Genomic DNA, 25,140 nt, shown 5'->3' with positions numbered 1-25,140 from the left:
AGTGAGCACGGGACGCACCTCTTCCGTCGGTGGCAGCTTGGTTCCAGTGGCACAGTGAGCACGGGACGCACCTCTTCGGTCAGGGGCAGCTTGGGTCCAGTGGCACAGTGAGCACGGGACGCACCTCTTCCGTCAGGGGCAGCTTGGTTCCAGTGGCACAGTGAGAACGGGACGCACCTCTTCCGTCAGGGGCAGCTTGGTTCCAGTGGCACAGTGAGAACGGGACGCACCTCTTCTGTTGGGGTCAGCTTGGTTCCAGTGGCACAGTGAGCACGGGACGCACCTCTTCGGTCGGGGCAGCTTGGGTCCAGTGGCACAGTGAGCACGGGACGCACCTCTTCGGTCGGGGTCAGTGTGGTTCCAGTGGCACAGTGAGCACGGGACGCACCTCTTCCGTCGGGGGCAGCTTGGTTCCAGTGGCACAGTGAGCATGGGACGCACCTCTTCGGTCGGGGTCAGTGTGGTTCCAGTGGCACAGTGAGCATGGGACGCAGCTCTTCTGTCGGGGGCAGCTTGGGTCCAGTGGCACAGTGAGCACGGGACGCACCTCTTCCGTCGGTGGCAGCTTGGGTCCAGTGGCACAGTGAGCACGGGACGCACCTCTTCGGTCGGGGTCAGCTTGGTTCCAGTCACAGAGTGAGCATGGGACACACCTCTTCGGTCGGGGTCAGCTTGGGTCCAGTGGCACAGTGCGCATGCGACGCACTTCTTCTGTTGGGTGCAGCTTGGTTCCAGTGGCACAGTGAGCAGGGGACGCACCTCTTCTGTCGGGGTCAGCTTGGTTCCAGTGGCACAGTGAGTACGGGACGCACCTCTTCTGTTGGGTGCAGCTTGGTTCCGTTGGCACAGTGAGCAGGGGACACACCTCTTTGGTCGGGGTCAGTGTGGTTCCAGTGGCACAGTGAGCACGCGACGCACCTCTTCCGTCGGTGGCAGCTTGGTTCCAGTGGCACAGTGAGCACGGGACGCACCTCTTCCGTCGGGTGCAGCTTGGTTCCAGTGGCACAGTGAGCACGGGACGCACTTCTTCCGTCGGGGGCAGCTTGGTTCCAGTGGCACAGTGAGCACGGGACGCACCTCTTCGGTCGGGGTCAGTGTGGTTCCAGTGGCACAGTGAGCACGGGACGCAGCTCTTCTGTCAGGGGCAGCTTGGGTCCAGTGGCACAGTGAGCACGGGACGCACCTCTTCCGTCGGTGGCAGCTTGGGTCCAGTGGCACAGTGAGCACGGGACGCACCTCTTCGGTCGGGGTCAGCTTGGTTCCAGTCACAGAGTGAGCATGGGACACACCTCTTCGGTCGGGGTCAGCTTGGGTCCAGTGGCACAGTGCGCACGCGACGCACCTCTTCTGTTGGGTGCAGCTTGGTTACAGTGGCACAGTGAGCAGGGGACGCACCTCTTCTGTCGGGGTCAGCTTGGTTCCAGTGGCACAGTGAGTACGGGACGCACCTCTTCTGTTGGGTGCAGCTTGGTTCCGTTGGCACAGTGAGCAGGGGACACACCTCTTTGGTCGGGGTCAGTGTGGTTCCAGTGGCACAGTGAGCACGCGACGCACCTCTTCCGTCGGTGGCAGCTTGGTTCCAGTGGCACAGTGAGCAACCGACGCACCTCTTCTGTTGGGTACAGCTTGGTTCTTGTGGCACAGTGAGCAGGGGACTCACCTCTGGTTTGGGGCAGCTTGGTTCCAGTGGCACAGTGAGCACAGGACGCACCTCTTCAGTCAGGTGCAGCTTGGTTCCAGTGGCACAGTGAGCACGGGACGCACCTCTTCTGTCGGGTGCAGCTTGGTTCCAGTGGCACAGTGAGCACGGGACGCACCTCTTCGGTCGGGGTCAGTGTGGTTCCAGTGGCACAGTGAGCACGGGACGCACCTCTTCCGTCGGGGGCAGCTTGGTTCCAGTGGCACAGTGAGCACGGGACGCACCTCTTCGGTCGGGGTCAGTGTGGTTCCAGTGGCACAGTGAGCATGGGACGCAGCTCTTCTGTCGGGGGCAGCTTGGGTCCAGTGGCACAGTGAGCACGGGACGCACCTCTTCCGTCGGTGGCAGCTTGGGTCCAGTGGCACAGTGAGCACGGGACGCACCTCTTCGGTCGGGGTCAGCTTGGTTCCAGTCACAGAGTGAGCATGGGACACACCTCTTCGGTCGGGGTCAGCTTGGGTCCAGTGGCACAGTGCGCACGCGACGCACCTCTTCTATGGGTGCAGCTTGGTTACAGTGGCACAGTGAGCAGGGGACGCACCTCTTCTGTCGGGGTCAGCTTGGTTCCAGTGGCACAGTGAGTACGGGACGCACCTCTTCTGTTGGGTGCAGCTTGGTTCCGTTGGCACAGTGAGCAGGGGACACACCTCTTTGGTCGGGGTCAGTGTGGTTCCAGTGGCACAGTGAGCACGCGACGCACCTCTTCCGTCGGTGGCAGCTTGGTTCCAGTGGCACAGTGAGCACGGGACGCACCTCTTCTGTCGGGTGAAGCTTGGTTCCAGTGGCACAGTGAGCACGGGACGCACCTCTTCCGTCGGGTGCAGCTTGGTTCCAGTGGCACAGTGAGCACGGGACGCACCTCTTCCGTCGGGGGCAGCTTGGTTCCAGTGGCACAGTGAGCACGGGACGCACCTCTTCCGTCGGGGCAGCTTGGGTCCAGTGACACAGTGAGCACGGGACGCACCTCTTCGGTCTGGGTCAGCTTGGTTCCAGTGGCACAGTGAGTACGGGACGCACCTCTTCTGTTGGGTGCAGCTTGGTTCCAGTGGCACAGTGAGCACGGGACACACCTCTTTGGTCGGGGTCAGTGTGGTTCCAGTGGCACAGTGAGCACGCGACGCACCTCTTCCGTCGGTGGCAGCTTGGTTCCAGTGGCACAGTGAGCACGGGACGCACCTCTTCCGTCGGTGGCAGCTTGGTTCCAGTGGCACAGTGAGCACGGGACGCACCTCTTCGGTCAGGGGCAGCTTGGGTCCAGTGGCACAGTGAGCACGGGACGCACCTCTTCCGTCAGGGGCAGCTTGGTTCCAGTGGCACAGTGAGAACGGGACGCACCTCTTCCGTCAGCGGCAGCTTGGTTCCAGTGGCACAGTGAGAACGGGACGCACCTCTTCTGTTGGGGTCAGCTTGGTTCCAGTGGCACAGTGAGCACGGGACGCACCTCTTCGGTCGGGGCAGCTTGGGTCCAGTGGCACAGTGAGCACGGGACGCACCTCTTCGGTCGGGGTCAGTGTGGTTCCAGTGGCACAGTGAGCACGGGACGCACCTCTTCCGTCGGGGGCAGCTTGGTTCCAGTGGCACAGTGAGCATGGGACGCACCTCTTCGGTCGGGGTCAGTGTGGTTCCAGTGGCACAGTGAGCATGGGACGCAGCTCTTCTGTCGGGGGCAGCTTGGGTCCAGTGGCACAGTGAGCACGGGACGCACCTCTTCCGTCGGTGGCAGCTTGGGTCCAGTGGCACAGTGAGCACGGGACGCACCTCTTCGGTCGGGGTCAGCTTGGTTCCAGTCACAGAGTGAGCATGGGACACACCTCTTCGGTCGGGGTCAGCTTGGGTCCAGTGGCACAGTGCGCATGCGACGCACTTCTTCTGTTGGGTGCAGCTTGGTTCCAGTGGCACAGTGAGCAGGGGACGCACCTCTTCTGTCGGGGTCAGCTTGGTTCCAGTGGCACAGTGAGTACGGGACGCACCTCTTCTGTTGGGTGCAGCTTGGTTCCGTTGGCACAGTGAGCAGGGGACACACCTCTTTGGTCGGGGTCAGTGTGGTTCCAGTGGCACAGTGAGCACGCGACGCACCTCTTCCGTCGGTGGCAGCTTGGTTCCAGTGGCACAGTGAGCACGGGACGCACCTCTTCCGTCGGGTGCAGCTTGGTTCCAGTGGCACAGTGAGCACGGGACGCACTTCTTCCGTCGGGGGCAGCTTGGTTCCAGTGGCACAGTGAGCACGGGACGCACCTCTTCGGTCGGGGTCAGTGTGGTTCCAGTGGCACAGTGAGCACGGGACGCAGCTCTTCTGTCAGGGGCAGCTTGGGTCCAGTGGCACAGTGAGCACGGGACGCACCTCTTCCGTCGGTGGCAGCTTGGGTCCAGTGGCACAGTGAGCACGGGACGCACCTCTTCGGTCGGGGTCAGCTTGGTTCCAGTCACAGAGTGAGCATGGGACACACCTCTTCGGTCGGGGTCAGCTTGGGTCCAGTGGCACAGTGCGCACGCGACGCACCTCTTCTGTTGGGTGCAGCTTGGTTACAGTGGCACAGTGAGCAGGGGACGCACCTCTTCTGTCGGGGTCAGCTTGGTTCCAGTGGCACAGTGAGTACGGGACGCACCTCTTCTGTTGGGTGCAGCTTGGTTCCGTTGGCACAGTGAGCAGGGGACACACCTCTTTGGTCGGGGTCAGTGTGGTTCCAGTGGCACAGTGAGCACGCGACGCACCTCTTCCGTCGGTGGCAGCTTGGTTCCAGTGGCACAGTGAGCACGGGACGCACCTCTTCCGTTGGGTGAAGCTTGGTTCCAGTGGCACAGTGAGCACGGGACGCACCTCTTCCGTCGGGTGCAGCTTGGCTCCAGTGGCACAGTGAGCACGGGACGCACCTCTTCCGTCGGGGGCAGCTTGGTTCCAGTGGCACAGTGAGCACGGGACGCACCTCTTCCGTCGGGGCAGCTTGGGTCCAGTGACACAGTGAGCACGGGACGCACCTCTTCCGTCGGGGCAGCTTGGGTCCAGTGGCACAGTGAGCACAGGACGCACCTCTTCGGTCTGGGTCAGCTTGGTTCCAGTGGCACAGTGAGTACGGGACGCACCTCTTCTGTTGGGTGCAGCTTGGTTCCAGTGGCACAGTGAGCACGGGACACACCTCTTTGGTCGGGGTCAGTGTGGTTCCAGTGGCACAGTGAGCACGCGACGCACCTCTTCCGTCGGTGGCAGCTTGGTTCCAGTGGCACAGTGAGCACGGGACTCACCTCTTCCGTCGGTGGCAGCTTGGTTCCAGTGGCACAGTGAGCACGGGACGCACCTCTTCGGTCAGGGGCAGCTTGGGTCCAGTGGCACAGTGAGCACGGGACGCACCTCTTCCGTCAGGGGCAGCTTGGTTCCAGTGGCACAGTGAGAACGGGACGCACCTCTTCCGTCAGAGGCAGCTTGGTTCCAGTGGCACAGTGAGAACGGGACGCACCTCTTCTGTTGGGTGCAGCTTGGTTCCAGTGGCACAGTGAGCACGGGACGCACCTCTTCTGTCGGGGTCAGCTTGGTTCCAGTGGCACAGTGAGCACGGGACGCACCTCTTCGGTCGGGGCAGCTTGGGTCCAGTGGCACAGTGAGCACGGGACGCACCTCTTCGGTCGGGGTCAGTGTGGTTCCAGTGGCACAGTGAGCACGGGACGCACCTCTTCCGTCGGGGGCAGCTTGGTTCCAGTGGCACAGTGAGCATGGGACGCACCTCTTCGGTCGGGGTCAGTGTGGTTCCAGTGGCACAGTGAGCACGGGACGCAGCTCTTCTGTCGGGGGCAGCTTGGGTCCAGTGGCACAGTGAGCACGGGACGCACCTCTTCCGTCGGTGGCAGCTTGGGTCCAGTGGCACAGTGAGCACGGGACGCACCTCTTCGGTCGGGGTCAGCTTGGTTCCAGTCACAGAGTGAGCATGGGACACACCTCTTCGGTCGGGGTCAGCTTGGGTCCAGTGGCACAGTGCGCATGCGACGCACCTCTTCTGTTGGGTGCAGCTTGGTTCCAGTGGCACAGTGAGCAGGGGACGCACCTCTTCTGTCGGGGTCAGCTTGGTTCCAGTGGCACAGTGAGTACGGGACGCACCTCTTCTGTTGGGTGCAGCTTGGTTCCGTTGGTACAGTGAGCAGGGGACACACCTCTTTGGTCGGGGTCAGTGTGGTTCCAGTGGCACAGTGAGCACGCGACGCACCTCTTCCGTCGGTGGCAGCTTGGTTCCAGTGGCACAGTGAGCACGGGACGCACCTCTTCCGTCGGGTGCAGCTTGGTTCCAGTGGCACAGTGAGCACGGGACGCACCTCTTCCGTCGGGGGCAGCTTGGTTCCAGTGGCACAGTGAGCACGGGACGCACCTCTTCCGTCGGGGCAGCTTGGGTCCAGTGGCACAGTGAGCACGGAACGCACCTCTTCGGTCGGGGTCAGCTTGGTTCCAGTGGCACAGTGAGTACGGGACGCACCTCTTCTGTTGGGTGCAGCTTGGTTCCAGTGGCACAGTGAGCACGGGACACACCTCTTTGGTCGGGGTCAGTGTGGTTCCAGTGGCACAGTGAGCACGCAACGCACCTCTTCCGTCGGTGGCAGCTTGGTTCCAGTGGCACAGTGAGCACGGGACGCACCTCTTCCGTCGGTGGCAGCTTGGTTCCAGTGGCACAGTGAGCACGGGACGCACCTCTTCGGTCGGGGTCAGTGTGGTTCCAGTGGCACAGTGAGCACAGGACGCACCTCTTCTGTCAGGGGCAGCTTGGGTCCAGTGGCACAGTGAGCACGGGACGCACCTCTTCCGTCAGGGGCAGCTTGGTTCCAGTGGCACAGTGAGAACGGGACGCACCTCTTCTGTTGGGTGCAGCTTGGTTCCAGTGGCACAGTGAGCACGGGACGCACCTCTTCTGTCGGGGTCAGCTTGGTTCCAGTGGCACAGTGAGCACGGGACGCACCTCTTCTGTCAGGGGCAGCTTGGTTCCAGTGGCACAGTGAGCACGGGACGCACCTCTTAGGTCGGGGTCAGCTTGGTTCCAGTGGCACAGTGAGCACGGTACGCACCTCTTCGGTCGGGGTCAGTGTGGTTCCAGTGGCACAGTGAGCACGGGACGCACCTCTTCTGTCAGGGGCAGCTTGGTTCCAGTGGCACAGTGAGCACGGGACGCACCTCTTAGGTCGGGGCAGCTTGGTTCCAGTGGCACAGTGAGAACGTGACGCACCTCTTCTGTTGGGTGCAGCTTGGTTCCAGTGGCACAGTGAGCACGGGACGCACCTTTTCTGTCGGGGTCAGCTTGGTTCCAGTGGCACAGTGAGCACGGGACGCACCTCTTCCGTCGGGGGCTGCTTGGTTCCAGTGGCACAGTGAGCACGGGACGCACCTCTTCTGTTGGGTGCAGCTTGGTTCCAGTGGCACAGTGAGCACGGGACGCACCTCTTCCGTCAGGGGCAGCTTGGTTCCAGTGGCACAGTGAGCACAGGCTGCAGCCTTGCACAGCCCTGGCCACTTAGGTCTTGGGTTCCTTGTGAAAGAATTGACATGAGAAAGCAGACTATAGTTAAGTATAGAGCTGGAGGCAGAGTTGCGTTTTGCATCATTGCATGTAATTTCACCTACTTTTGATGACATTTCATGTAATTAGGCAAAAGCTAACTACGCGGAGTGTGCGCTCCCCAGGTTCTAGAGCGGGGGTTCTTCTGAGGCCCCCTCACTCAGGGCGGTGCTTGGGGGCACGGGGGGGTCCAGAAGAAGGCTGCCTGGTGGGCTTGGCTCCAGTTGTCTGTAAAAGCCACCACTGTGCTCTTTGCAGGCTGCTTGGGGGGTCAGGTGGGGGGGGTCTCCTACCCCCCAGTCCTGAAGCTCCTTGGGCTCCAGTCCTCGACCTGCTCGTCGTCCGATTTCCTTTCACAAGAAATCTAAAATTTCTTTCATTTCTCATTCCAGAGAAGCTGAAGACGAGCAAAATCATCTTTGTGGTCGGTGAGTAACAGTGTGCGTGAATGCACGTGCCTCTGTGTGTGCTTGTGTGCGTGAATGCACGTGCCTCTGTGTGCTTGTGTGCGTGAATGCACGTGCATCTGTGTGTGCTTGTGTGTGTGCGTGAATGCACGTGCCTCTGTGTGTGCTTGTGTGTGTGTGCGTGAACGCACGTGCCTCTGTGTGTGCTTACATGTGTACGTGAATGCACGTGCCTCTGTGTGTGCTTGTGTGTGTGAATGCACGTGCATCTGTGTGTGTGCTTGTGTGTGTGCGTGAATGCATGCGCCTCTGTGTGTGTTTGTGGGTGTGTGTAAATGCATGTGCCTGTATGTGTGCTTGTGTGTGTGCGTGAATGCACGTGCCTCTATATGTGCTTGTGTGCGCGTGAATGCACGTGCCTCTGTGTGTGCTTGTGTGCGTGAATGCACGTGCCTCTGTGTGCTTGTGTGCGTGAATGCACGTGCATCTGTGTGTGCTTGTGTGTGTGCGTGAATGCATGCGCCTCTGTGTGTGTTTGTGGGTGTGTGTAAATGCATGTGCCTGTATGTGTGCTTGTGTGTGTGCGTGAATGCACGTGCCTCTATATGTGCTTGTGTGCGCGTGAATGCACGTGCCTCTGTGTGTGCTTGTGTGCGTGAATGCACGTGCCTCTGTGTGCTTGTGTGCGTGAATGCACGTGCATCTGTGTGTGCTTGTGTGTGTGCGTGAATGCACGTGCCTCTGTGTGTGCTTGTGTGTGTGCGTGAATGCATGCGCCTCTGTGTGTGTTTGTGGGTGTGTGTAAATGCATGTGCCTGTATGTGTGCTTGTGTGTGTGCGTGAATGCACGTGCCTCTATATGTGCTTGTGTGCGCGTGAATGCACGTGCCTCTGTGTGTACTTGTGTGTTTGTGAAAGCACGTGCCTTTGTGTGTACTTGTATTTTTGTGCATCAACGTACGCGCCTCTGTGTGTGCGTGTGTGAGTTTGTGTGCATTAATGCACGTGCCTGTGTGTGTGCTTGTGTGTACGTCTTGCTTCCAGGCGCCAAGGAGCACGTGGGTGGGGGTGGAGTGATGGTTGATGTTTGTGTGACCACCCCTGGCATGATGGCACCAGCTCCCGAGCCAATGGTTGCCCTGGCAGGCACAACTGGAGCTCCTGACAGACAGGCCACCACCCCTGGCAATAGTCCCCCCCCCGCACGGTGGCCAAACCTGTCAATATAATGGCCGTCCCTGACATAACAGTGGCCATCCTCGATATAAAGGTGGCCATCGCTGACTTGACGGCAGCCATCCCAGACATGCTGGGAGCCCTCCTTAATAGTAATTGTGGCTTTGGCAGACATATTTTGGGCACATTTGATGCACTTGTGCCCCTTCCATGTGATTGCCGTCCTGATCATGGTGATCTCCTCACAGGTAACAGTGGCCGTGGTTGGTGTAATTGTGGCCAGTGGATATAATTGCCGCCGCTGACACCATGGTGGCCACTGAAGCATAACAGTGCCAGTTGGTGAAAAGTTGTGTCCAGCTGGCCTGACCCTGGTCATGCTGTGATGGTCTCCCTCGCTGCCCTCTCACCACAGTGGTGGGTAAACTGTACTTGTGGCCTTGGGAGGTTGCCAACTTCTGATTATGCCCCTGAATACTTTGGGGACCCTCACATAATGGTGACCACAACCCGGTATAATAATGGCGACCAATTAGCATCTTGGTGGCCAACGCTTGGCATAACGTTGGCCCTGAGATGTGGTGCCCCGCTTCACCTTAAGGTAGTTAAAAGTTATGATGCCCCCTCAGTGTGATGGCATCACTCTGGGCATAAGGGTGACTCTGGCATGTTGTGTCTGCTGCCACATGTGTAACTGGTGGGCAAGACATAGGCCCTCATTCTGACCTTGGCGGGCGGCGGAGGCCGCCCGCCAAAGTCCCGCCGTCAGGTTACCGTTCCGCGGTCGAAAGACCGCGGCGGTAATTCTGACTTTCCCGCTGGGCTGGCGGGCGGTCGCCTTCAGACCGCCAGCCAGCCCAGCGGGAAAGAGGCTTCCACGATGAAGCCGGCTCGGAATCGAGCCGGCGGAGTGGAAGCTGTGCGACGGGTGCAGTTGCACCCGTCGCGTATTTCACTGTCTGCGCAGCAGACAGTGAAATACATGTAGGGGCCCTCTTACGGGGGCCCCTGCAATGCCCATGCCAGTGGCATGGGCACTGCAGGGGCCCCCAGGGGCCCCGCGACCCCCCCTACCGCCATCCGGATCTCGGCGGTCCGACCGCCGGGATCTGGATGGCGGTAGGGGGGGTCGGAATCCCCGCGGCGGTGCAGCAAGCTGCGCCGCCGCGGAGGATTCAATGGGGCGGCGGTACACTGGCGGGACCCCGCCAGTGGTGCCGGTCCGACCGCGGCTTTACCGCCGCGGTCGGAATCCCCATTGGAGCACCGCCGGCCTGTCGGCGGTGCTCCCGCGGTCCTCCGCGCTGGCGGTCAAAGACCGCCAGGGTCAGAATGACCACCATATTGTAGTCATACCTAGCATGGTGCTGGCCCTGGTATATTGTGGCCACAGTGCACAGATGGTGGGTGGCCCTGGAGTATGGTGGCCTTGGTATATTGTGGCCACATGGTGCATGAAGGCCTGCATTTTATAATAAATCCAGTACTGGTACCAGTTTGGATTTATTATTCTGAGTTGTTTGATACCAAACTACCCAGGGTTCAGAGTAGCCATGATGTAGGTGTGAAACTCGTATTGACCAGTGTCCAACACATACAGTATATTAAAACGGCTGCTCTGTTCACTCACTATGTCCCAGGTTTGGCAAGAACACAGTGGGGGCATATTGCTCATGCAATTATGCCCTCACATATAGTATAGTACACCCTGTCTTAGGGCTGGAAGGCCTGCTAGGGGGGTGACTTACCCATAGAATATGCAGTGTAGGGTGGTCAGGGCACACAGGCAGTGTGCCATCTCGAGTTTGTATTTTAGGTTTGCACCAGGACACTCAGGCCCTCATTCTAACTCTGGCGGGCGGCAGTTGCCGCCCACCAGGCGGGAAGCGCCATTTGGCCACCACGCGCCCAAAATACCGCTTCCTGCATTCCGACCTTCCCGCTGGGCCAGCGGGCGCTAACAATGTTAGCGCCCTCCGGCCCAGCGGGAAGGAGGCCTGCAACATTGAAGCTGGCTCCGAATGGAGCCGGCGGTGTTGCAGGTGTGCGACGGGTGCAGTTGCACCCGTCGCGCTTTTCACTGTCTGCTAGGCAGACAGTAAAAAGCAGGCTGGGGCCCTGTTAGGGGGCCCCTGCACTGCCCATGCCAGTGGCATGGGCAGTGCAGGGGCCCCCAGGGGCCCCAGGACACCCGTTCCCCCCAGCCTCTTCCTGGCGGTGTAAACCGCCAGAAACAGGCTGGCGGGAAGGGGGTCGGAATCCCCAGGGCAGCGCTGCTTGCAGCGCTGCCCTGGCGGATTCGCCCAGCTGGGGCAAAAACGGCGGGAAACCGATGGCCCCGGTTTTCCGACCGCGGCTTTACCGCCACGGTCGGAATGGGCTTTGAAGCACAGCCAGCCTGTTGGCGGTGCTTCCGTCGTTCTGCACCCTGGCGGTCCAAGACCGCCAGGGTCAGAATGACCCCCTCAGTCTGCAACACCACAGGCACTGGTCAGTGGACGTCAGAAACCAAGTAAAACAGTTGCCGCTAAGTTGCAACTGGGTACCTCTGGGGAAGCTGGTTTTCTTAGAGTCCGACATGCACTGGCCAGTACCTGGGGCATTGACACTAGTCTCTGGAGGGCGCAGTGCCACCAAAGTTGGCACACTTGTAGCTCTTGCCCCGGCTGTTGTCAGTGTGTTGTTGGGTCCAGCTGTGACTTCCGGGTGCGGAGATATTGGCCAGTCAGTAAAGTGACCCTCACTGGTTTGTTAGTCTTTGTTGCTTTGCAGAGTGGTGTCTTCACTCAGAAGGGAGATCTTGGGTGATTTGTGAAGCCTGGAGGTCCTCTGGGTTTCTTGAGGTCAGTCCCATGTCCAGCTCCTCCGCAGAGGCGATTTTCCGGTCCTGGGTGCAGCAGGCAGGGTTTGGCGCCTTTTCTTGCAGCAGCAGGTCCACAGTTCTCTTGCTTTGGATCTTCTTTGGTGCTGGTTTTCTTCGTCCTTTCGAATCTGATTTCTTGGTCTAGGGGAGCCCCCTGAATACTGAATTTAGTGGGCATTTTAGGGGAAAACTGGTAGTGTCCAATGGGACACTTACCTTTGGTGACCATTTCCTGTGGGAAGGGTCACTCCCCTAAACCTGATTGGCTATTTTCCTTCCATCCAAGATGGAGGAAAATGAAATAGAGGTTCCACCTCTCAGACAACACCTTAAGGTGGTGTGAGATGATGGCCTGGTTTGTAGTGGGTACCAGAGGTACGTACACCTTATACCAGGTCCAGGTATCCCCTATTAGAGAAGTGTGGGCAGTGTCTAGAAGCCAGGCTCTCTAGGGGTAGCTGAAGCTGAGCAGCCAAGGCTGAACTAGGAGACATGCAAAGCTCTTGCAATACCACTGTAGTCACACAGTACTTACACAAAGAAAGACAAATACTCAGTGTTACCAAAAATAAAGGTATTTATTTGGGTGACTCATTACCAAAAATATCTTAGAGGCAATACTCCTACTGGAGGTAAGTATTATACACAATATTTACACTAGTAACCAAAATCAGGTAAGTAAATAATCATAAAATAGTGCAAACAGTGAAAAACACAATAGGTACCAATGGGTCAAGGGGCAACACAAACAATATACTAAAATAGTGGAATACGAATATTGGTTCCCCCCTAGGCAAGAGTAGTGTGTAGAGGGCGCTGGGAGTGTAAGAAAACACCAAATGTAAGTAAAATACCCCACCCCAGAGCCAAGGAAAACAGGAGTAAAGTACAGCAAGTTTCTTCAGAACACACTAGAAGTCGTGGTAAAGGATTATGCAAAAACCAAGCAAGACTGCAGGATACCATTGATGGATTCCTGGACCTGAAGACCTGTGAAGAAAGGAGACCAGAAGTTGATGAAGGGTCCAGGAAAAACAAGAGCTGCTGCTAAACCGGATGAAGGTGCAAAAGTGGATTCTCTGGTTTGGGAGAAAAGTCAGAAATGCACCAAAGAAGACAGATGTGGATTCCTGGTTGGTGCAGGAGATGTTCCACGTCGAGTAGAAGAATGCAGGCTGGTTTTCATCATTGGATTTCACCAAAAAGCCTTGGCTCACAAAAATGTTGCGGTTGGTGGGAAAAGGTGCTACCTGGGCCCAGGATGGACCTGGGTGTCTCAACTTGGACTAAGGAAACAGAATGGGCTCTCAGCACTTTAGAGAGTCCTCAGAAGACCAGGCAGCACCCACAGGAGTCCCAGAACATGGGGACAAAGGAGTTGCAAATGGCGGTCGTCTCAGCACTATACAAAAGGATCCCACGCCGCCGGAGAACAACTCTGGGAGCTGAGCGTCGCAGTTTGGAGTGTTGGGGACAGAAGCCCAAGGAGCTGCAGAACATGCAGTGCACAGAGGTACTGTCTGGCACGGGGAGGCAAGCTCTTACCTCCCCAAAATTTTGGACAGCTGGACCTTTGGACAGTCAGGGTCACTTCTGTCCACCACCTGTGTTCCAGGGATCACGCTCGTCGAAATGAGAGGAGACCCAGATTACCAGTCACTGCAGCAGAGAGGAGCCTGCTGAAGCAGGAAAGTGACTCCGTCACTTCACGGGAGATTCCTTTGGTCCTTCTGGTGCAGAATGAAGACAGGGAGTCCTTGGAGGATGCACGACCTGGAAACGGTTGCAGTTGCTGAGTGGAGCTGTAGTTGCAGGTCACAGTAGCCTTCTTGGATACTTTGTGCGGTTACAGCGGTTCCTGGAGCAGTCTGCGGTTGATCCGACGGTCAGAAGCTGAAGCAGAGGATGCAGAGGAGTCCTGGAGGAGTCTTGCAAACCGAATCTGAGGAAACGCCCAGAGGAGAGACCCTAAATAGCCCTTAGAGGGGGATTGGCTACCTACCCAGGTATGCACCCATCAGGAGGGGTCTCTGACGTCACCTGCTGGCACTGGCCACTCAGATGCTGCCAGAGGGTCCCCACACCTTGGAATCCAAGATGGCTGTAGTCTGGGACACACTGGAGGAGCTCTGGGCACCACCCCTGGGGTGGTGATGGACATTTCCTTTGTCCAGTTTCACGCCAGAGTAGCGACTGCGGGTCCCTGAACTGGTGTAGACTGGTTTATGCAAGGAGGGAATCATTTGTACCCTTCAAAGCAATTCCAGAGGCTCTGGGAGGATACCCCTCCCATGCCTGTATCACCTATTTCCAATGGGAGAGGGTGTAACACCCCTCTCCTAAAGGAAATGCTTTGTTCTGCCTTCCTGGGATTGAGCTGCTCAAGCAACAGGAGGGCAGAAACCTGTCTTTGAGGTGGCAGCAGCTGGGGCTGCAGTGGAAACCTCAGAGAGCTTGTTTGGCAGTACTGGGGATCCGTAGTGGAGCCCCCAGGGTGCATGGAATTGCCCCCCCCAGTACCAGAATTGGATTGGGGGTACAATTTCACAATCTAAGACACCTCACGTGGCCATATTCGGGGTTACCATTGTGAAGCTACCTATATGTATTGACCTATATGTAGTGCCCACTTATACTGGTGTCCCTGCACTTACAAAGTCTGGGAAATTGGTCCTGGACAACGTAGGGGCACCTCTGCTAGTGGAGGGGTTCCCTCACACACAGTAACTTTGCACCTAGCCTTCAGGAAATTAAGGTTAGACATATAGGTGACTTATAAGTTACCTGGTGCAGGGAAAATGGCTGTGAAATAGTGGGTTTCACTCAGGCTGCAGTGGCAGTCCTCAAGAAAGGTTTGTCTGAGCTCTTTATGGGTGGCAAAAGAAATGCTGCACCCCATAAGGATCGCCTGGAACCCCAATTGCCAGGGTACCTATGTGCCATATACAAGGGAATTATAATGGTTGTCCAGTGTGCCAATCTGGAGTGGAATATGAAGTCACTAGCCTACAGTGACAAATTTAACAACAGAGAGAGCATAAGCACTGAGGTTCTGGTTAGCAGGACTCCAGTGACACAGTCAAGCACTACTGACAACACAGTAACACACACTGACATACAGGCCACAAACTATGAGCACTGGGGTCCTGACCAGCAGGATCCCAGTGACACAGTAAAAACACACTGACACACAGGCAGAAATTGGGGGTAACATACCAAGGAAGATGGGACTTTCCTACACAGTGGTGCATGCCAGGTGAGGTCACTCCCCCTACCCTTTGTGTGGTTTCCCACCTGTGCTCCTGCCAAAAGTGGGGGGTTTCAAAGGGGGAGGCTATCTGCTGCTAGTAGCAGCCCTGGGGGTTGAGTTCCAACGGTGGTAGCCCTTTGAAGCTCACTGCCAGGGCACTGCACATTCCTGAGGGGGTGTCGGCACCTCCACCCAGGAAGGGTTTTGTTTTACAAACCAGAGACAGGGCTGTCTCCCAGAGTTTGTGTATTGGCCATCTGGAGGTGGCAGGCTGGAACCAGTCAGCAACCATACCAGGGTAGTTAGCTTTTGCATGGGATACATCTAAGGTGACCCCTGATTACATTTTATAATAAATCCAATACTGGCACTAGTTTGGATCTATCATTCTGAGTTGTTTGATACCAAACAACCCAGGGTTCAGAGTAGCCATCACGTAGCTGGGAAACTCGTGTTGACCAGTGTCCAGCACATATATTAAAATGGTTGCTCTGTTCACTCACTATGTCCCAGGTTTGGCAAGGACACAGTGGGGGCATATTGCTCTCACATACAACATGGCGCACCATGCCTTAGGTCTCAAAGGCCTGCCAGAGGGGTGACTTACCTATAAGGTATGCAGTGTATAGTGGGCAGGGCACACAGGCAGTGTGCCATGTCGAGTTTGTATTTTAGGTTTGCATCAGGACACTCAGCCTGCTATGGCAGTGGTGGGTGCATCTGGATGCATGGCCCTAGAGGGTGGCACAATCGATGCTGTTGCCCTTAGGGGCTACCCTTAGTGCCTCCTGCCCTGGGTACCTAAGTACCTTTTACTAGGGACTTATAGGGGCAGCTAAAGGGGTATCCAATCAGTTTTATAATGTTTTAGGGAAAGAACCCTGGCACTGGGAACCTGGGTAGCAGGATCCCAGGGCACTCCAGTCCAAGTTGCATCCAGAAACCAGGAAAAAATGTGGGGAGGGTACTGCAACAAGGTGCCAGTTTCCCACAAGCACCAAGCTTTCTACCATGCGCCGTCTCACTCATGTTTTATCTCCATCCTACTTCCAGGTGGACCCGGCTCTGGGAAGGGAACCCAGTGTGAAAAGATCGTGGCCAAGTATGGCTACACTCACCTATCCAGCGGCGACCTCCTCAGGGCAGAGGTCAAATCCGGCTCAGCTAGAGGGAAGAAAGTGGCAGTGTTTATGGAGAAGGGAGAACTGGTGCCTTTGGTGAGAGATGGTGTTGGTAGAGTTGTGGTGGGGAGTGAGGGTGGTCTGTGGGAGAGGGGCAAGGGTGTCTGGAAACCTGAAATCATTTCAGCTGTAGTCACTGGAGACATTTAAAGGTGTGCCAGCTCAGTGAAAACAGATCTTGTTCTGTCCTGATGAAGATCCCTGAAATAACGTGTGTGGGCCGAAACGCTAGCAAGCTTCTGCTTGTGTGAGGTTACAGGGGTGCTGGGCCCAGACAGGCTAAGGGGGAAAGAAGGTTAGCCCAGGGGGCTGCTTTTCCACTTGGCTGGAAGAAGGGGGTGGTGAGTCTGTCCTGTAGAATAAAGTTGATAGTTATTCAGATGCCCCTTCTGGTAGGCTGGCACCTCCCCCACATCACAGGAGAGACTACAGTGACCGCTGGGGGCTCAGGGTGGTGTGGGCACCTGGGGTAAGATGCTCCACTGAGGGATGGTGGGAGGAGCTGACGGGGACCCTTGCACCTGACCTTGTTGCCTGACCTCTCAGCTCTTCCTGTCTGTCTGAGGGTCCTAAATCCATCAGGCCCCCCACAGGGCAATTCTTTCTCTTTTGGTTTCTCCCCCTCTTTCATCTGTTTCCTACCCTTCTCCCTCTTCACCATCATCTCTGCCTTTCTCTTCCTTTCCTCTTCCTGATCTTCTCTCTTTCTACCCCTGTCTTGTCCCTCCCCTGCCCTCCCCGGGTTCCTGCCGCATTTTCTCCTTTCTCTTATGGCTTCTGCTTCTCTGACTATTTTCCCTCTTTTTCTCTCACCTCCTTTCTCTGTTGACTTTCTCTCTCTCTTTCCATCATTTCTGCTGTGGCGCGTCTCTCTCCCGTGCTCCTGTGCTCTCCATGTCTCTCCCGTGCTCCTGTGCTCTCCATGTCTCTCTCCCGTGCTCCTGTGCTCTCCATGTCTCTCCCAATCTCTCTCCCGTGCTCCTGTGCTCTCCATGTCTCTCTCCCGTGCTCCTGTGCTCTCCATGTCTCTCTCCCGTGCTCCTGTGCTCTCCATGTCTCTCTCAATCTCTCTCCCGTGCTCCTGTGCTCTCCATGTCTCTCTCAATCTCTCTCCCGTGCTCCTGTGCTCTCCATGTCTCTCTCAATCTCTCTCCCGTGCTCCTGTGCTCTCCATGTCTCTCTCAATCTCTCTCCCGTGCTCCTGTGCTCTCCATGTCTCTCTCCCGTGCTCCTGTGCTCTCCATGTCTCTCTCCCGTGCTCCTGTGCTCTCCATGTCTCTCTCAATCTCTCTCCCATGCTCCTGTGCTCTCCATGTCTCTCTCCCGTGCTCCTGTGCTCTCCATGTCTCTCTCAATCTCTCTCCTGTGCTCCTGTGCTCTCCATGTCTCTCTCCTGTGCTCCTGTGCTCTCCATGTCTCTCTCCCGTGCTCCTGTGCTCTCCATGTCTCTCCCGTGCTCCTGTGCTCTCCATGTCTCTCTCCCGTGCTCCTGTGCTCTCCATGTCTCTCTCCCGTGCTCCTGTGCTCTCCATGTCTCTCTCAATCTCTCTCCCGTGCTCCTGTGCTCTCCATGTCTCTCTCAATCTCTCTCCCGTGCTCCTGTGCTCTCCATGTCTCTCTCCCGTGCTCCTGTGCTCTCCATGTCTCTCTCCCGTGCTCCTGTGCTCTCCATGTCTCTCTCAATCTCTCTCCCGTGCTCCTGTGCTCTCCATGTCTCTCTCAATCTCTCTCCCGTGCTCCTGTGCTCTCCATGTCTCTCTCCCGTGCTCCTGTGCTCTCCATGTCTCTCTCAATCTCTCTCCCGTGCTCCTGTGCTCTCCATGTCTCTCTCCCGTGCTCCTGTGCTCTCCATGTCTCTCTCCCGTGCTCCTGTGCTCTCCATGTCTCTCTCAATCTCTCTCCCGTGCTCCTGTGCTCTCCATGTCTCTCTCCCGTGCTCCTGTGCTCTCCATGTCTCTCTCAATCTCTCTCCCGTGCTCCTGTGCTCTCCATGTCTCTCTCAATCTCTCTCCCGTGCTCCTGTGCTCTCCATGTCTCTCTCAATCTCTCTCCCGTGCTCCTGTGCTCTCCATGTCTCTCTCCCGTGCTCCTGTGCTCTCCATGTCTCTCTCCCGTGCTCCTGTGCTCTCCATGTCTCTCTCAATCTCTCTCCCGTGCTCCTGTGCTCTCCATGTCTCTCTCCCGTGCTCCTGTGCTCTCCATGTCTCTCTCAATCTCTCTACCGTGCTCCTGTGCTCTTCATGTCTCTCTCAATCTCTCTCCCGTGCTCCTGTGCTCTCCATGTCTCTCTCAATCTCTCTCCCGTGCTCCTGTGCTCTCCATGTCTCTCTCCCGTGCTCCTGTGCTCTCCATGTCTCTCTCAATCTCTCTCCCGTGCTCCTGTGCTCTCCATGTCTCTCTCCAGTGCTCCTGTGCTCTCCATGTCTCTCTCAATCTCTCTCCCGTGCTCCTGTGCTCTCCATGTCTCTCTCAAACTCTCTCCCGTGCTCCTGTGCTCTCCATGTCTCTCTCCCGTGCTCCCGTGCTCTCCATCTCTCTCTCCCGTGCTCCTCCCGTGCTCTCCATCTCTCTCTCCCGTGATCTCCATCTCTCTCTCCCGTGCTCTCCATCTCTCTCTCCCGTGCTCTCCATGCTCTCCATCTCTCTCTCCCGTGCTCCTCCTGTGCTCTCCATCTCTCTCTCCCGTGCACTCCATGCTCTCCATCTCTCTCCCTTGCTCCTCCCATGCTCTCCATCTCTCTCTCCCGTGCTCTCCATGCTCTCCATCTCTCTCCCGTGCTCCTCCCATGCTCTCCATCTCTCTCTCCCGTGCTCTCCATCTCTCTCTCCTGTGCTCTCCATGCTCTCCATCTCTCTCTCCTGTGCTCGCCATCTCTCTCTCCCATGCTCCTACCCTGCTCTCCATCTCTCTCTCCCGTGCTCCTCCCGTGCTCTCCATCTCTCTCTCCCGTGCTCTCCATCTCTCTCTCCCGTGCTCTCCATGCTCTCCATCTCTCTCTCCCGTGCTCCTCCCGTGCTCTCCATGCGCTCCATCTCTCTCTTACGTGCTCCTCCCCTGCTCTCCATCTCTCTCTCCCGTGCTCCTCCCCTGCTCTCCATCTCTCTCTCCCGTGCTCCTCCCGTGCTCTCCATCTCTCTCCCGTGCTCCTCCCGTGCTCTCCATGCTCTCCATCTCTCTCTCCCGTGCTCCTCCCCTGCTCTCCATCTCTCTCTCCAGTGCTCCTCCCGTGCTCTCCATCCCTCTCTCCCGTGCTCTCCATCTCTCTCTCCCGTTCTCCTCCCGTGCTCTCCATCTCTCTCCCGTGCTCCTCCCGTGCTCTCCATGCTCTCCATCTCTCTCTCCCGTGCTCCTCCCCTGCTCTCCATCTCTCTCTCCAGTGCTCCTCCCGTGCTCTCCATCTCTCTCTCCAGTGCTCATCCCGTGCTCTCCATGCGCTCCATCTCTCTCTCCTGTGCTCGCCATCTCTCTCTCCCGTGCTCCTCCCGTGCTCTCCATGCTCTCCATCTCTCTCTCCCATGCTCGCCATCTCTCTCTCCTGTACTCCTCCCGTGATCTCCATCTCTCTCTCCCGTGCTCTCCATCTCTCTCTCCTGTGCTCTCCATGCTCTCCATCTCTCTCTCCCATGCTCCTCCCGTGCTCTCCATCTCTCTCTTACGTGCTCCTCCCATGCTCTCCATCTCTCCCTCCCGTGCTCCTCCTGTGCTCTCCATCCCTCTCTCCCGTGCTCCTCCCCTGCTCTCCATGCTCTCCATCTCTCTCTCCCGTGCTCCTCCCATGCTCTCCATCTCTCTCTCCCGTGCTCCTCCCCTGCTCTCCATCTCTCTCTCCCGTGCTCATCCCGTGCTCTCCATGCGCTCCATCTCTCTCTCCTGTGCTCGCCATCTCTCTCTCCCGTGCTCCTACCCTGCTCTCCATCTCTCTCTCCCGTGATCCTCCCGTGCTCTCCATCTCTCCCTCCCGTGCTCTCCATCTCTCTCTCCTGTTCTCCTCCCATGCTCGCCATCTCTCTCTCCTGTTCTCCTCCCATGCGCTCCATCTCTCTCTCCAGTGCTCATCTCGTGCTCTCCATGCTCTCCATCTCTCTCTCCCATGCTCGCCATCTCTCTCTCCTGTACTCCTCCCGTGATCTCCATCTCTCTCTCCCGTGCTCTCCATCTCTCTCTCCTGTGCTCTCCATGCTCTCCATCTCTCTCTCCCATGCTCCTCCCGTGCTCTCCATCTCTCTCTTACGTGCTCCTCCCATGCTCTCCATCTCTCTCTCCTGTGCTCGCCATCTCTCTCTCCCGTGCTCCTACCCTGCTCTCCATCTCTCTCTCCCGTGCTCCTCCCGTGCTCTCCATCTCTCCCTCCCGTGCTCTCCATCTCTCTCTCCTGTTCTCCTCCCATGCGCTCCATCTCTCTCTCCAGTGCTCATCCCGTGCTCTCCATGCTCTCCATCTCTCTCTCCCATGCTCTCCATCTCTCTCTCCTGTACTCCTCCCGTGATCTCCATCTCTCTCTCCCGTGCTCTCCATCTCTCTCTCCTGTGCTCTCCATGCTCTCCATCTCTCTCTCCCATGCTCCTCCCGTGCTCTCCATCTCTCTCTTACGTGCTCCTCCCATGCTCTCCATCTCTCCCTCCCGTGCTCCTCCTGTGCTCTCCATCCCTCTCTCCCGTGCTCCTCCCCTGCTCTCCATGCTCTCCATCTCTCTCTCCCGTGCTCCTCCCATGCTCTCCATCTCTCTCTCCCGTGCTCCTCCCCTGCTCTCCATCTCTCTCTCCCGTGCTCATCCCGTGCTCTCCATGCGCTCCATCTCTCTCTCCTGTGCTCGCCATCTCTCTCTCCCGTGCTCCTACCCTGCTCTCCATCTCTCTCTCCCGTGCTCCTCCCGTGCTCTCCATCTCTCCCTCCCGTGCTCTCCATCTCTCTCTCCTGTTCTCCTCCCATGCTCGCCATCTCTCTCTCCTGTACTCCTCCCGTGATCTCCATCTCTCTCTCCCGTGCTCTCCATCTCTCTCTCCTGTGCTCTCCATGCTCTCCATCTCTCTCTCCCGTGCTCCTCCCGTGCTCTCCATCTCTCTCTTACGTGCTCCTCCCATGCTCTCCATCTCTCCCTCCCGTGCTCCTCCTGTGCTCTCCATCCCTCTCTCCCGTGCTCCTCCCCTGCTCTCCATGCTCTCCATCTCTCTCTCCCGTGCTCCTCCCATGCTCTCCATCTCTCTCTCCCGTGCTCCTCCCCTGCTCTCCATCTCTCTCTCCCGTGCTCATCCCGTGCTCTCCATGCGCTCCATCTCTCTCTCCTGTGCTCGCCATCTCTCTCTCCCGTGCTCCTACCCTGCTCTCCATCTCTCTCTCCCGTGCTCCTCCCGTGCTCTCCATCTCTCCCTCCCGTGCTCTCCATCTCTCTCTCCTGTTCTCCTCCCGTGCTCTCCATGCGCTCCATCTCTCTCTCCCGTGCTCTCCATGCTCTCCATCTCTCTCTCCCGTGCTCCTCCCGTGCTCTCCATGCGCTCCATCTCTCTCTTACGTGCTCCTCCCCTGCTCTCCATCTCTCTCTCCCGTGCTCCTCCTGTGTTCTCCATCTCTCTCCCGTGCTCCTCCTGTGCTCTCCATCTCTCTCTCCCGTGCTCCTCCCCTGCTCTCCATCTCTCTCCCGTGCTCCTCCCGTGCTCTCCATCTCTCTCTCCCGTGCTCCTCCCGTGTTCTCCATCTCTCTCTCCCGTGCTCCTCCCCTGCTCTCCAGCTCTCTCCCGTGCTCTCCATCTCTCTCTCCCGTGCTCCTCCCGTGCTCTCCATGCGCTCCATCTCTCTCTTACGTGCTCCTCCCCTGCTCTCCATCTCTCTCTCCCGTGCTCCTCCTGTGTTCTCCATCTCTCTCCCGTGCTCCTCCTGTGCTCTCCATCTCTCTCTCCCGTGCTCCTCCCCTGCTCTCCATCTCTCTCCCGTGCTCCTCCCGTGCTCTCCATGCTCTCCATCTCTCTCTCCCGTGCTCCTCCCCTGCTCTCCATCTCTCTCTCCCGTGCTCCTGTGCTCTCCATGTCTCTCTCCCGTGCTCCTGTGCTCTCCATGTCTCTCTCAATCTCTCTTCCATACTTGTCCTGTGCTCTCCATGTCTCTCTCAATCTCTCTTCCATACTTGTCCTGTGCTCTCCATGTCTCTCTCAATCTCTCTTCCATACTTGTCCTGTGCTCTCCATGTCTCTCTCAATCTCTCTTCCATACTTGTCCTGTGCTCTCCATCTCTCTCCCGTGCTCCTGTGCTCTCCATGTCTCTCTCCCGTGCTCCTGTGCTCTCCATGTCTCTCTCAATCTCTCTTCCATACTTGTCCTGTGCTCTCCATGTCTCTCTCAATCTCTCTTCCATACTTGTCCTGTGCTCTCCATGTCTCTCTCAATCTCTCTTCCATACTTGTCCTGTGCTCTCCATGTCTCTCTCAATCTCTCTTCCATACTTGTCCTGTGCTCTCCATCTCTCTCTCAATCTCTCTTCCATACTTGTCCTGTGCTCTCCATCTCTCTCTCCTGTGCTCCTCCCATGCTCTCCATCTCTCTCTCCCGTGCTCTCCATGCGCTCCATCTCTCTCTCCCGTGCTCCTCCCATGCTCTCCATCTCTCTCTCCTGTGCTCCTGTGCTCTCCATGTCTCTCTCCCGTGCTCCTGTGCTCTCCATCTCTCTCTCCCGTGCTCCTCCCATGCTCTCATCTCTCTCTCCCGTGCTCCTCCCGTGCTCTCCATCTCTCCCTCCCGTGCTCTCCATCTCTCTCTCCTGTTCTCCTCCCATGCTCTCATCTCTCTCTCCCGTGCTCCTCCCGTGCTCTCCATCTCTCTCTCCCGTGCTCCTCCCGTGCTCTCCATCTCTCTCTCCTGTGCTCCTCCCCTGCTCTCATCTCTCTCTCCCGTGCTCCTCCCGTGCTCTCCATCTCTCTCTCCCGTGCTCTCCATCTCTCTCTCCCGTGCTCTCCATGCTCTCCATCTCTCTCTCCCGTGCTCCTCCCCTGCTCTCCATCTCTCTCCCGTGCTCCTCCCCTGCTCTCCATCTCTCTCTCCCGTGCTCCTCCCCTGCTCTCCATCTCTCTCTCCCGTGCTCCTGTGCTCTCCATCTCTCTCTCCCGTGCTCTCCATGCTCTCCATCTCTCTCTCCCGTGCTCCTCCCGTGCTCTCCATCTCTCTCTCCCGTGCTCCTCCCGTGCTCTCCATCTCTCTCTCCCGTGATCTCCATCTCTCTCTCCCGTGCTCTCCATCTCTCTCTCCCGTGCTCTCCATGCTCTCCATCTCTCTCTCCCGTGCTCCTCCTGTGCTCTCCATCTCTCTCTCCCGTGCACTCCATGCTCTCCATCTCTCTCCCGTGCTCCTCCCATGCTCTCCATCTCTCTCTCCCGTGCTCTCCATGCTCTCCATCTCTCTCCCGTGCTCCTCCCATGCTCTCCATCTCTCTCTCCCGTGCTCTCCATCTCTCTCTCCTGTGCTCTCCATGCTCTCCATCTCTCTCTCCTGTGCTCGCCATCTCTCTCTCCCATGCTCCTACCCTGCTCTCCATCTCTCTCTCCCGTGCTCCTCCCGTGCTCTCCATCTCTCTCTCCCGTGCTCTCCATCTCTCTCTCCCGTGCTCTCCATGCTCTCCATCTCTCTCTCCCGTGCTCCTCCCGTGCTCTCCATGCGCTCCATCTCTCTCTTACGTGCTCCTCCCCTGCTCTCCATCTCTCTCTCCCGTGCTCCTCCCCTGCTCTCCATCTCTCTCTCCCGTGCTCCTCCCGTGCTCTCCATCTCTCTCCTGTGCTCCTCCCGTGCTCTCCATGCTCTCCATCTCTCTCTCCCGTGCTCCTCCCCTGCTCTCCATCTCTCTCTCCAGTGCTCCTCCCGTGCTCTCCATCCCTCTATCCCGTGCTCTCCATCTCTCTCTCCCGTGCTCCTCCCGTGCTCTCCATCTCTCTCCCGTGCTCCTCCCGTGCTCTCCATGCTCTCCATCTCTCTCTCCCGTGCTCCTCCCCTGCTCTCCATCTCTCTCTCCAGTGCTCCTCCCGTGCTCTCCATCTCTCTCTCCAGTGCTCATCCCGTGCTCTCCATGCGCTCCATCTCTCTCTCCTGTGCTCGCCATCTCTCTCTCCCGTGCTCCTCCCGTGCTCTCCATGCTCTCCATCTCTCTCTCCCATGCTCGCCATCTCTCTCTCCTGTACTCCTCCCGTGATCTCCATCTCTCTCTCCCATGCTCTCCATCTCTCTCTCCTGTGCTCTCCATGCTCTCCATCTCTCTCTCCCATGCTCCTCCCGTGCTCTCCATCTCTCTCTTACGTGCTCCTCCCATGCTCTCCATCTCTCCCTCCCGTGCTCCTCCTGTGCTCTCTTTCCCTCTCTCCCGTGCTCCTCCCCTGCTCTCCATGCTCTCCATCTCTCTCTCCCGTGCTCCTCCCATGCTCTCCATCTCTCTCTCCCGTGCTCCTCCCCTGCTCTCCATCTCTCTCTCCCATGCTCATCCCGTGCTCTCCATGCGCTCCATCTCTCTCTCCTGTGCTCGCCATCTCTCTCTCCCGTGCTCCTACCCTGCTCTCCATCTCTCTCTCCCGTGCTCCTCCCGTGCTCTCCATCTCTCCCTCCCGTGCTCTCCATCTCTCTCTCCTGTTCTCCTCCCATGCTCGCCATCTCTCTCTCCTGTTCTCCTCCCATGCACTCCATCTCTCTCTCCAGTGCTCATCCCGTGCTCTCCATGCTCTCCATCTCTCTCTCCCATGCTCGCCATCTCTCTCTCCTGTACTCCTCCCGTGATCTCCATCTCTCTCTCCCGTGCTCTCCATCTCTCTCTCCTGTGCTCTCCATGCTCTCCATCTCTCTCTCCCATGCTCCTCCCGTGCTCTCCATCTCTCTCTTACGTGCTCCTCCCATGCTCTCCATCTCTCCCTCCCGTGCTCCTCCTGTGCTCTCCATCCCTCTCTCCCGTGCTCCTCCCCTGCTCTCCATGCTCTCCATCTCTCTCTCCCGTGCTCCTCCCATGCTCTCCATCTCTCTCTCCCGTGCTCCTCCCCTGCTCTCCATCTCTCTCTCCCGTGCTCATCCCGTGC

At 57.8% G+C, this 25,140-nt stretch overlaps 1 protein-coding gene across 2 annotated transcripts in view; it reads left to right on the top strand.

Annotated features, from left to right (window-relative positions):
- LOC138299034 (adenylate kinase isoenzyme 1-like) overlaps positions 1–25,140 on the top strand; it is a 150,221-nt gene that overhangs the window by 89,573 nt on the left and 35,508 nt on the right. For both annotated transcript variants that reach the window (XM_069236955.1, XM_069236956.1), the window contains 2 exons: positions 7,620–7,655; positions 15,977–16,140. In XM_069236955.1, coding sequence (XP_069093056.1) covers positions 7,620–7,655; positions 15,977–16,140 — 200 coding nt within the window. The remainder of the gene's footprint in view (positions 1–7,619; positions 7,656–15,976; positions 16,141–25,140) is intronic.

The sequence above is a fragment of the Pleurodeles waltl genome, chromosome 6, assembly GCF_031143425.1.
Source record: "Pleurodeles waltl isolate 20211129_DDA chromosome 6, aPleWal1.hap1.20221129, whole genome shotgun sequence".
Classification (NCBI taxonomy): Eukaryota; Metazoa; Chordata; class Amphibia; order Caudata; family Salamandridae; genus Pleurodeles; species Pleurodeles waltl.
The sequence above is the reverse complement of the archived record's forward strand: the minus strand, read 5'-3'. Positions and strand labels throughout refer to the sequence as shown.